Here is a 12514-nt window from a genome sequence, read left to right on the forward strand (position 1 = left end):
ATTCACTCACTCAGCAAACCCTCTCAGGTCCCTGGAACCAGGCCAGGCACTGAAGGTGAAGCAGGATAAGACAGAGCTATGTCCTCAAGATGTTAGTAATTCAGTATGCAGCCAGGAGAGGGGCGCCAGGCGCTGGGAGCAGGGCGGGAACTTTCCCGGGGTGGGTTTCAGGCAGCCGGGAGTGGGGCCGGAACTTCTGCCACGTTGCCATGGAAATGCGGCAGAAGTTCCCGCCCCATAGCTGCTTGCTCATTCACTCATTCACTCACTCATTATTCACTCACTCAGCAAACCCTCTCAGGTCCCTGGCACCAGGCCAGGCACTGAAGGTGAAGCAGAATAAGACAGAGCTATGTCCTCAAGATGTTAGTAATTCAGTAAGGCGAAGCAGGCACATGAACGAGGCAGTTGTATGTACAGATTCAGTGTCCTGGGTTCGGTGAGGGCTGTAACTAACGCCGACTTTGTTCTCTTGATAAAATGGGGCCTCGGGAGCCAGGCCGCCCAAAGCGTGTAGGCCTGTGCCAAGGCCAGGAGTGGCCGGGGTCCTGGAACATGACAGAGGGTGCAGGTCGGGCTGAGGGGTCTGGCCCCACCCCTCACCCTCACCCCCGAGTGCACAAATTTTTGTGCACCGGGCTACTAGTATGAACATAATCTCAAAGATAGCTGTTATAATAAAAGTATGTTACACATTTCGTTTTTAAAGTACATTTCCTACATAGAAAAAGTAAGGGTATATTATACTTAATACACATTTGAGAATAACAGGAGATTAGGAAGGAAGTATAAACACTGAGCTCCATCTACTTACACTCCATGGAAGTGAATCAGTGTATAGAAGATGAGCAAACATCTTAGCAACATTTCTCAATTTGTTTGTTTCCAAGCGATGGATGGTATCATACTGTTCTTTGAATATACTTTCAAAGGATTCCATGTACTCTTTCTTTAGCATGCAAAATCGCTATTAATTAAAAAAAATTGAGAATCAATACCATTATGAGCATATTAAATTCTTCTAAATTTATTGAATCAAAAGTAAATATTTTGTACATCTTTTTGTGCTATTTGATGAGATGCTCAAATAAGAAATGGGGTGACACTGGATCATAAAACCATATAGGTTTCAGTTGTACAATTCAATAAAACATCATTTGCACAGTGCCTTGTGTGCCTGTCGCACTAAGCAGTCTCTTTCCTTCTCCATTTTCCCCTCTTTTGCCCACCTCCACCTATCTCCACCCCTCTTTCCCTTAAGACACTGTTGTCTTAAGAACAGCCTTAGTGATTCCATTAAATTCCAATAAGAAAAAGAAAGCTAGAACTCACCCCAGCTAATAAGCCGAAAAATTTCTCGTATGTTCTTTGTTGAGCACAGCAATCCAGTATCATGTTGCAGAGTTCTTTCTATTTGGAAAACAAATAACAATAATGATTCAAAACACAACGAATTCATGTTGTATGATAACTTATCAATATAATAGAGACATCTAAAATTTTAAGTAAGATTTTTTTTAAAAAAATTCTAAGACTGCGAATTTTAGTGATTAAGACAAAAAAAAAATGAATCTATGCTAAGAGTAGTTTTTTTAAAGCCTTCAGTCTGGCAGACAGTTTCCATATGTCATTCATGTTAATTAGACTGATTATAAAATTCTAAATTTATGTAAGGGTGAATCACTTTAAGAGAACTTAGTATGTGCCTTCCTGGTGTGGCCCAGTGGTTGAGCATTGACCTCTGAACCAGGAGATCACGGTGTGATTCTCAGTCAGGGCATATACTGGGAATTGAGTCCCAGTGTGGGGCATTTAGGAGGCAGCCAATCAATGATTCTCTCTCATAATTGATGTTTCTATCTCTCTCCTCCCTTCCTTTCTCTCTGAAATAAAAAATATATTTTTTTTAAAAAAGAGAACCTAGTATGTATATGAAACAGACATATCAAAAAAGATATTGAATAAACTGTATTCTAAAAAGATTCCATACAGAATTCTTTTAAATATAGGTCACCAATATGATATCTCACTAATACACCTAAAAATTAAGCTATACACCTTTCAAAGTTTTAAACTCCATTATTAGGAAATATATTTAGTTTAGTATGGAAAAAGCAGAACATTATGAGTCTTTACAGAAGCGTAAATAGGCAAAAGTTTCAATATTTACTTAAATGACACACTGGTTAATAAAGAAAAAAATATATTTAAAAGAACAAAGAAAAAGATCTCTATGGCTGAATTTTCTAGCCTCAAAACAAATGTTTTACATACAGTTCTATCTACAGCTTAATCTATACAAACAGATGGAATCATTTCATAACTGCTGGAATAATATATTGTTTAATCAGCTATGTATATGCCTTGAAAATTCTTCTGTGAAAATTCTGTTAAGCTAGTAAGTCCAAGAATAAATCCAGGATCAAGAAATATCATTCTAAATTATTTATAATGAACAAATACTATTTATTAATTCCTGAAATAATCCTAATGAAATATGTATTGATTATAGCAATTTTATTAGATGAAGACATTCAGGCAACAAGGACAAATCAATGGAGACAAAATGAAAAAGGCATAAATTCATTTTCTGACCACTGCTGTAGAATTGACTCATTTTTTTCTACGAAATACTTCTTATTAGAAAGTTTAAAATTATACTTTTCAAACACAGTAACTGCAATATATTTGCTTTCTATAAACAGAAAGCAAGCTTATAAAATATAATGTATAACCTTTTCAGTTCATTTTTACTTTTACTTAATTTATCTTTATATTTTCAATGAGCAACTTTGACATTTTGTCATATTTAATAGCATGAGCTGCAACCTAAGTAGATATTGTAAACACTTTAAAAATTAGGTCAATATATACTTACTACATCTATTTATGTACAAGGGAGAGGAAGGGGACCCTGGAGAAGCACAGAATACGCTCTAGATTGTTCTGTCCAGGGGGATAGCCTGCAGCCACATGAAGCTATTTAAGTTTAAATTATTTGATATTACATGAAGTTAACACTTTAGTTCCTTGGTCACACTAGCCACACTTAAAGTTTTCAAAAGCCATTTGTGAGTAGCGGATGCTCACTGGACACAGGAGAATATGAATATTTTCACCACTGCACAAAGTTCTTTGGGAGAGCTCTGTTCTAGAAGCTGATAATCTATATATAAAACAAGCTACTCAAAGGCCTCACTTCACAATACAGAGTAATTTTTAGATATCTTTATACTGACAGATTATTATTTTTTAAAAGATTAGTCACAAGCTACCTCAATTAAATAAATGTATAAGTTTCGAAAAGATGTACTTTGTCAAAATTTAAAATAGTACTAAAAACTGAAAGATGTTTTTCTGACTTCTGCCTTAGTATGTTAATTTTATATATTAAAAGGCATTTTCGGCTTTTCTACCAATACTGTATTTTACAATAACATAAGAGTTAATCAGGTTGTAAACACTGTAATATGGTAATATGCTGATAGCATTGCTAATAAAGCCGGCACTAGTTATAAAACAAATTACTTTCTTCCCTAGACTAAATGCAATTACAAGAGTTATTCCCTGTGGCTTATAATAATTAAATATTTTAACATTTTAATTAAATATTATAGCAGTTTTAGGAGAGTCTTTTGAGTGCCTAAAAATAGATGCACTAAGACATTCATCCAAATGTTACCAAAATATGTTGAGGTTAGTCCTATTATTATCCTCTGGATTAATATTAATAACATTTATAATGACTTAATTATATCCTCAAATAATGTGATAAGATCATACAGTAATTTCAGTTTCAAGTATAATTTTAAAGGCTAATTCACAAATTTATTTATTTCCAATGACAACAATCAAGTGAACCTAGAGTATGAATAGGTACACTATTATTAATATACTAGAGGCCTGGTGCACAAAATTCATGCACTGGTAGGGTCCGTAGGTCTGGCCGGTGATCAGGGCCGATCGGGGCCATCCTTCCCCCAACTGCTGGCTGCCTGCTGGGGCCTTCCTTTGTTGCGTGCCGCCCCCTGGTGGTCAGTGCACTATGTAGCGAACGGTCGAACTCCCAGTTGATCAAACTCCAGAGGGGACAATTTGCATATTAGCCTTTTATTATATAGGATTAGTAAACAAACTTTAAGAGGAAAAAATAATTTTTTTAATTTGAAAAGAATAATTTATTCTCAAAATTCCATATTATGGCATTTCAAGAATAAATCTACATTTTAGAACAAAGTTTGGCAAAATTTTTCTGTAAAAGGTCAGATAGTAATTATTTTAGGTTCTGGGGGCCATTCAGTTGGTCCCTGTTGTAACTAGTCAGTTCTACTGTTATAGGGCAAAAGAAGCCATACATAACCAAAGGACATGGCTGTATTCCAATAAAACTTTATAAAAATGGGCAATGGCCTGGGCCACAGTCAGCCAATCCCTGTCACAGATCATATTTAAAGCCTTAAGACATACTCTCTCTCTCCCATTTGATTTTGGGAGGCAACCTAATTTTTGGAGGCCTTGCTTTGGCAAGGCTGAAAATAAAAAAAGCCTTAAGACAAAGGATTTACAACTAATGGTAACTTAGCTCAGATAATTAAGATCTTTTAGAAGAACTAGAAACCAAACAGCCTGTTAGACTCTAGCATCTGTGCTGGGTCTAGCACATGTAAAGCAAGGTGTGAAAAACAAAACCACAAAGCCTTGGTTCAGGTTCCAAGAATCCATCTGTGATACTGTCAACAATAAATATATAAATAAAGTCTAGAGGGACTGGGAGTAACATACACAAGAGCAAAACTAGAAAAAAGTAGCCAAGATAATCTATTTAGTCCAGTCTTTATTATCCTTAGCATTAGAGTTCTATGATACTTTGAACAGTGAGGTATGCTCAGTTAAAAGACTATCTAAGTCCTAGGGGCTAAAGGGGGTCTAATAAGTACTTTATAGATATTAAATACCTGACACTTTGCAGAGTGCCTGACAAAAGTGTATATGAATACAATTTGTTGAATGAATGAATGAAAAAACTGATATAGATTCTCTATAATTAATGTAACAACATGTATATATTGATCTTTATAATTTCTATCTGAAAATAATGTTTTAGTACATAAAGCAGATAGACCAGATAATTAATTAAAGAACAAATGTCCTATTGTACTTAAGCCACATTTTGATTTACAGTAACCACTCAGAAATTTATGTAAAGTGCAGTAACCTCCTCCTTTTCCCACATCGCATTCAAGCGGCCAATTTAATTCACTACGAGTAACATATATGAAACACACCAGGACTCCTAAGTTTCGAGTTATTTTAAATTTTTTGAGTTATTTTACATTTTGATTATAAATTTTAGAAAAATCTAAATTTAAATAATAAAGATTTAGTACTAAGTTGTAATTTCAATTCATGAAACCTATTAATTGTCCTAAACATTTTTATAACCAATATATTTCCTAATAGGAAAAAAAATTAACTTACTGTTTGGCTTTCAGGAAATTCCATTTTCAGCAATTTGTGAGCACATTCTTCAAAATCTAAACTGCAGAGATAAAATGCTCACAACCGTTAGGTTAAAAACTTGCAGCGTAGTTAAATTGTAGTACTCATATATAGAAGAAACTTACTTTAACAGGTGTATTAAATACTTTTTATTATAATTTCATATTATATTATACATATAAAAAAGACATAGCTCAACTCTACAAAGGCAGTACTGATAACATACTACAATATGGATAAATCTTAAATTATGCTAAGTGAGAAAAGTCAAACACAAAGGACCACATATAGTATGATTCCGTTTATATAAAATGTCCTGAATAGGAAATCCATATACAAAGAAAAGTAGACTTAAATTTTTATTACACTACTAAATTATTTCCATTTCTCTCTAATCTAAGTCAGGAAATGGTAGAAGATGCTCCAGGAGCTCAGAATGACATCTAGTGCTTAATCACCATTTTTACAAGTTATCTTGATTCATACCCAAACATGGGGCTTCTACATCCATATGCTTCACCTAAGACAGTGGTCGGCAAACTGCGGCTCACGAGCCACATGCGGCTCTTTGGCCCCTTGAGTGTGGCTCTTCCACAAAATACCGACTTCTGCGCATGGGCCACGAAGTTTCAATCGCACTGTACATGCCCGCCTGCACGTGGTATTTTGTGGAAGAGCCACACTCAAGGGGCCAAAGAGCCGCATGTGGCTCTCGAGCCGCAGTTTGCCGACAACTGACCTAAGAGAATTATCAAACTCAATGTGAACTTGATTCAGGAATAATGCTAATATATTTGGACTTTTTGTAGAATTTTCAAACCCTAATTATTTTGATAACAGTGATATCTGTATTTATCAGCTTCTGTTACTTATTGTGTTTCATAAGCACAATCCTATATAATAAAAGGCTAATATGCAAGTTGATTGAACAACGGAACCACGGGCCGCTATGACGAGTACTGACCACCAGGGGGCAGACACTCAACACAGGAGCTGCCCCCTGGTGGTCAGTGCGCTCCCACAGGGGGAGCACCACTCAGCCAGAAGCTGGGCTCATGGCTGATGAGCGCAGTGGCGGTAGTGGGAGCTTCTCCTGCCTCCGTGGCAGCACTAAGGATGTCCGACTGACGGCTTAGGCCCGCTCCCCCTTGGTAGAAGCCGTCATTCGGACATCCCCCAAGGGCTCCTCCCAGATTGTGAGAGGGTGCAGGCCAGGCTGAGGGACCCCCCTGAGTGCACGAATTTCATGCACCGGGCCTCTTGTAGGATAATAACCCAAGATGATACAATGTAATTGAATTTTTTTAAAAAACTAAAGTGGAAATAATTTACTTTAGGAAAATTTATTTATCAGGAAATAACTTTTATAACAGATAATATTAAACAATATTTAGCACTAAGGTTAAAATATTTAAGTATAATTGACAAACTTTAATAACATAGAGATACCAAAAAGTATTTAAAAGGATGTGACATTTTCTTTTCTAATATATTATTTCTAAAATATGTCTACCTATTTATCCAGTAAAGATATACTACGGGCACAGTAATATATATTCTATAGTTTTTCCCTCACCTAACATTATATCAGACCACTTGCCCATATCAATAACCATGCTCCATTAGCCTAATTTTCTTTTCTTTTTTTATCCTCACCTGAGAGTGTTTGATTTGAGAGAGAAAGGAAGAAGGAGAGAGAGAGAAACATTGATGTGAGAGAGAAACATCAATTCATATGTGTCCTGAGCAAGGATTGAACCCAAAACCTAGGTATGTGCCCCAATGGGGAATTGAACCCATAACCTTTTGGTGCATGGGACAACACTCCAACCAACTAAGCAACCCAGCCAGGGGTAGCCTAATTTTCATGGTGGCATAAACTGGACATTTTGATTATTTGTGTCAAACAATAAGATTGGTTCCTTTTTTTTTTTACACTGAACAATTCTGTATATAATTTTCTACCGATATGCATGCCTTTAGGAAATATAATAATGAAAAAGAAGGGACAAATGGAATGGACACTAAAACCTTGATTCATGTTACTGAAAGGCTTCCCATGAAGAATTTAAATTCCCACTAGTAAAGTTTATATATATAATTCACTAAAATCATCATTAGTACTGAGTACTGTTGCTTTAATGAAATAAACCACTTCAGTTGTTTTAATGAGGGATAACATCACTTATTGGTGATATGTCTTATGACTAATATTTTTTATGTTTTACAATCCATTATATGAATCTCCCAACCATATCCTTGAAATACCTTTCTATCTGTCTTTGTGTTTCCTAAAATCTGTATGAGCTTTTAAGTATAATAACCTTTGTCATATATAAATAATTGTGACTAGGCATTTAGAGGCTGAGAACTCTTAACAAACACCAATACATAAGGCAGTAGTTACTATGATGGATATCACTACATAATAGTGGCTGTTACTGTGTCTTAAAGCTTTAAATTTAAGTCTTTTCTGTAATTCAGAGATTATTAAGGTTAGGTCAACTTAAAAAAAAAGTTGCTTTTAAATAACCTTTCAAAGAGCTCCACCGTAACTCTTCAAAGTTAATGTTAACAGCAATATTAAAACAATAAATCTGTTGTTTACAACTTACTACTGTTAATTTTCTTAAAAAGTATATACAAATAAAAGATGAAACTCCTAAAACAGTTATCTATAACAAAAATTCTCATCTTCCACTTTAATTCTGCATGAAAAAAATATTTAATAGTTTCTTTTTCTTTCATGCAAAAGGCAAAGCAATAGGTAAGGATAAACCAAAAAATTTCTAACCAATGTTTGCTATTTAACTTTTCTTTTAGAAGATGAATCTAAGCCAAAGTTTTCAGACAGAAAAAAACAAGATGACTCCTACTTATGAATCATTATTGCTATTACATCATACTAAATGGAAATATACACAACCTAGTAACAAAGCAAAATAGAGAAAACATTTCTCCTCCAGAGTGAAATGTAAACACTGCCCACTAAATCAACAGATTGACGACAAACAAAACAACAGATGTACTAAACATTTTACATTTTCATTTACTTTTCTGCAAAACCAAACTCACAGGCTTCAAAGGGAATAGGTTTTGTTTTCATAGCATGATAATAGTTCTTACTTAACACTGACTCAAAGGGTCCTAAAAACCTTCCTAAACCTAATTTCTATTTCTATACATCTCTATTTGCACAACAAAATCAGTGTCCAAGAGTTAACATAACAGTGCTTCTCTCCTTAGAACCAGAATTAGAAAACAAACAGAAAAATATAAAATATTAAATTTCCACTACACAATTAATACTGTGCTAGTTCTATAATATATACTTGCTTTTAGGTTTTTATTAGTGCTATCTAACTATAAGAAATGACATAACTAGACTTGCTGGTGTGGCACAGAGTTGGGCATCGACCTATAAACCAAGAGGTCATGGTTCGATTCTGGTGGGGGCACATGCCTGCATTTTAGGCTTGATCTCCAGTGTGGGGTGTGCAGGTGGCAGCCAATTAATTATTCTCTCTCATCATTGATGTTTCTATCTTACTCCTTTCTGAAATCAATAAAAATATATTTAAAAAAAAGGAATGACATAACTAAAACAAACAAATAAAAACCCATTTAATTCTGTAACACAGTTAGATCTTCCAAGTAAATAAAGATAATTTGCTTTTGAAGCAAAGAACCAAGAGTACAGACCTACCAGCTTGGGCTTGGGATAGAGTTTGAGAATCACTAACATAGTATCAAGTTTTCTATCATCAGTTTCTAAAAATCCCATCTCCTTGTTCATTTGCTACCAAAAGTAAGAATTAACTGAGATAGTTATCTTACCTTGACTGAATAGCAAGATAAATTGTACGACGAAATGAGACTAGATTAATTTCTGTTTTGTCATGAATAGTCACTTTTTGTCCTGAAAGAAACAAGAAAATTATGCAAGTATGCAAATAAATGTGAAGAACTGAAAATGTATTTCTGTATAATAATTTTCTAATTACATTTAGAATCTATGAGTTTAAAAATAACAATATTTTTTCTACAGTATAAATTAGTATTTGTAGAATTCAAAGTAACTGTTTCAAGTCTATTATCATATCTTAAAATACTTTAGTAAGATTTGTTAGCTCAAAGAAGTTCAAAACCAAGCCAGAAAAGCTACTTTTGATTCTGGGTCACTTGCTCATTTAGACACTATAAAAGACTGCACCTATGATATTGCTTAGTAAAACATTATTTCCAGAGCTCTAAAAAGTATCTTCATAATTTGGAAGAACTATAACTTATGGGTAGAAGTAGTTTCAGAGAAGACTGGGATTATTGTGACAAGTTGGATGGGTCCAAAATATGTGTATTTATTAAAATTTTCTTGTATCTAATGAATGTTAAATATTTAATCAGTTTTATTTGAACAGTAACCTATATAATAAAAGGCTAATATGCAAATTGACTGAATGGCAGAATGACTGGTTGCTATGACGTGCACTACCACAAGGGGGCATACGCTCAATGCAGGAGCTGCCCCCTAGTGGTCAGTGTGCTCCCACAGGGGGAGCACCGCTCAGGCAGAAGCTGGTAAGCGCAGCACTAGGCCATCAGTCAGACAGCCCCTGAGGGCTCCTGAACTGTAAGAGGGTGTAGTCCCGGGCTGAGGGACCCCCCCCCCCACCTCACTCTGCTGCCGACCCCCCCACACTCTGCTGCCAGTGCATGAATTTCACGCACCGGACCTCTAGCTTTCACCTAAAACAAAGAAATTCTAAAGTAAAATATAGTACATGGATAGCAAGATCTTTTAAACAAATAAGACAATAGAGCAAAATTAAACTTATTTTTATGAAATACATTATAAAAAGCAGTTACACTTTAAGATAAGACAGAACTAAATATGTTATGCCTTAAAAGGGAAAGAGATAGTTTTAAATTTTCAAATATGTAATAGAAGTAAATAATGACCAGTGTAGACATGTTCTGATGTTTTAACTGAGACTCAACCAAAGTAGTGAGCTAATTTTTCTGTGAAATATAAGGTAATCAAAGCTGAAGAGGAAGAACATCATGCCTGTTTTTGTATAAATATAGATTTTGGTCTCCCAACTTTATTTTGTCAAATGAACAGCAAATATCGAGTCATTCTCATCTGTCACATTAATGCTAGGGTTACATAAATCATATGCACTCAACATGAATGTACCTTATTCATAGTTTATAATCAAAGAGAGAAAATGTCAAATTAAAATTATGCTGATGTTGAAAATGAATTTCCTTGTTTAATACTTGTAGAGTAAGTTTTTTAACCTTGGCAATACTGACATTTTGAGCTGGATACTTGGTTGGAGGAGGGGCAGTCTTTTGACTTGTAATATCGTTTAACAGCATTCTTAGCGTTTATCCAGTAGATGACAGTAAAGAGACCCTCCCAACTCACACACATTGGGAACCATTGTTTCATTAGAATCAATTCAATTTCAGAGTATTTTACAGTACTATTTAAGTAAGCTATACTTTTACCTTCTTCGTCTTCTTCTCCCTCTTCCTCCTCTTCCTCCTCCTCCTCTTCACTACTTCCAGCATCTTGATCTGTGTTTGAATCACTATCTCCTTCATCAAGAATTTCTAAAAAACCAAAGTAAATTTAGGAAAATATCAACAAGGAAGTGATACACATTGCAGTTCCTTCTTCAAACACAATTCTCAGAAATCTGTTTATCAACCAGTACAGATAATAACAGAGGCCTCCTGTTATTGCCGAGGTGATCAGAGAACATTATAATTAATTTGACTAGAAAGAGCCATGTGTCATTCTTCTGACAGACAGAAAGTGACCATGAAACAAGGGGGGATGAAAAAGAAAAAGTAGATGAAAGTTTCCAAAAGAGCAAGAGCATACTGGAGTCAAAATATTCCTAGTTTATCATCAGAAAGAAGACAGTATATTACAAAAAGCTAATCCTTGATATAGAAAACAAGAATTTAAGCTAAGAATATTTTATGAAAGACAAAAAAGAAAGAAACCGTTGCGTAATTTAGCATTCATTTTAATGAGATTTTTATTAAAAGGTATACCTATTAAATAGAACATTACACTTAATCCAAAGACTTTCTATATATAAACCAAAAGCCAAAGTTTAAAAAGCCTTTAGGAAAACTGGTAAGATGAGCACTTCATTGGATTATCACCTCTTAAAATACAGCTCACACTCAGAACTGGGTGAAAATAGTGATGTAAATAAGAGACTATATAAAACAAGTAACAAAAACCAAAATTATATTTTGTTCAATCACATGTGTGCTCTATTAGTCTGATGAAAGATTTTACAAACCTGGCCAACATTTCATTTTCTTCATTTCTATTATGATCAGAGAATTTTTAATAAAATGTTTTGGGGCCAATTCATTTTTAGAAAATTCTAATGTCTTTCTATTTACTAAGCAGTATACTAGTATATAACTCAGGAGCCACATACAATATTGAATGTTAGTAGAGAACTTCATGCTATCAGGAATAAATCATTGTACAAACAGGGAGACTTGTCATTCAGACCTTAGCCAATATACAAATATCCTCAAGAATATTTCTAACAAATTTAGAAATAAACTGAAGTGTCTAGTTTATTATAATATAATATGGTTTTAGACAGACTTTTCGAAAGAGGAAACTATTTAGTATTCAATAGAAGGAAGACAGGCACTCCTGCTGTTTTCCCAAATGCTGCAAGACCTAAAACACAAGTACACCTGAGTCACTCTAAGGTGCTAATTACTAAAGCTGTGCCCACTTCCTGCTGTGACCATTTTTTTATGCCAGCTCTAGAAGGATATTTTATGAAAGAATGAAGGTCAAATGAATTGTCTAGTCGTTTACATCATCCTCTTCTCATCTGTTCACTTTAGAATCTACTTACTGAAAGCATTTAGGCAATGACAATTAGATTTCATTAACTGGATAAAGCAGTGGTTTCAAAGTATAGTCTGTAAGTCTCTGGGGTGGGGAGGTAGGGATGGAGGTGGG

At 34.6% G+C, this 12514-nt stretch overlaps 1 protein-coding gene across 2 annotated transcripts in view; it reads right to left on the reverse strand.

Moving 5' to 3' along the window:
• The window catches only part of CWC22 (CWC22 spliceosome-associated protein), a 62027-nt gene that overhangs the window by 8450 nt on the left and 41063 nt on the right, over positions 1–12514 (reverse strand). For both annotated transcript variants that reach the window (XM_014546456.1, XM_005857649.2), the window contains 5 exons: positions 11014–11118; positions 9337–9418; positions 5479–5539; positions 1333–1410; positions 815–967 (listed from right to left, as the gene is read on the reverse strand). In XM_014546456.1, coding sequence (XP_014401942.1) covers positions 815–967; positions 1333–1410; positions 5479–5539; positions 9337–9418; positions 11014–11118 — 479 coding nt within the window. The remainder of the gene's footprint in view (positions 1–814; positions 968–1332; positions 1411–5478; positions 5540–9336; positions 9419–11013; positions 11119–12514) is intronic.

The sequence above is a fragment of the Myotis brandtii genome, unplaced genomic scaffold (assembly GCF_000412655.1).
Source record: "Myotis brandtii unplaced genomic scaffold, ASM41265v1 scaffold112, whole genome shotgun sequence".
NCBI lineage: Eukaryota > Metazoa > Chordata > Mammalia > Chiroptera > Vespertilionidae > Myotis > Myotis brandtii.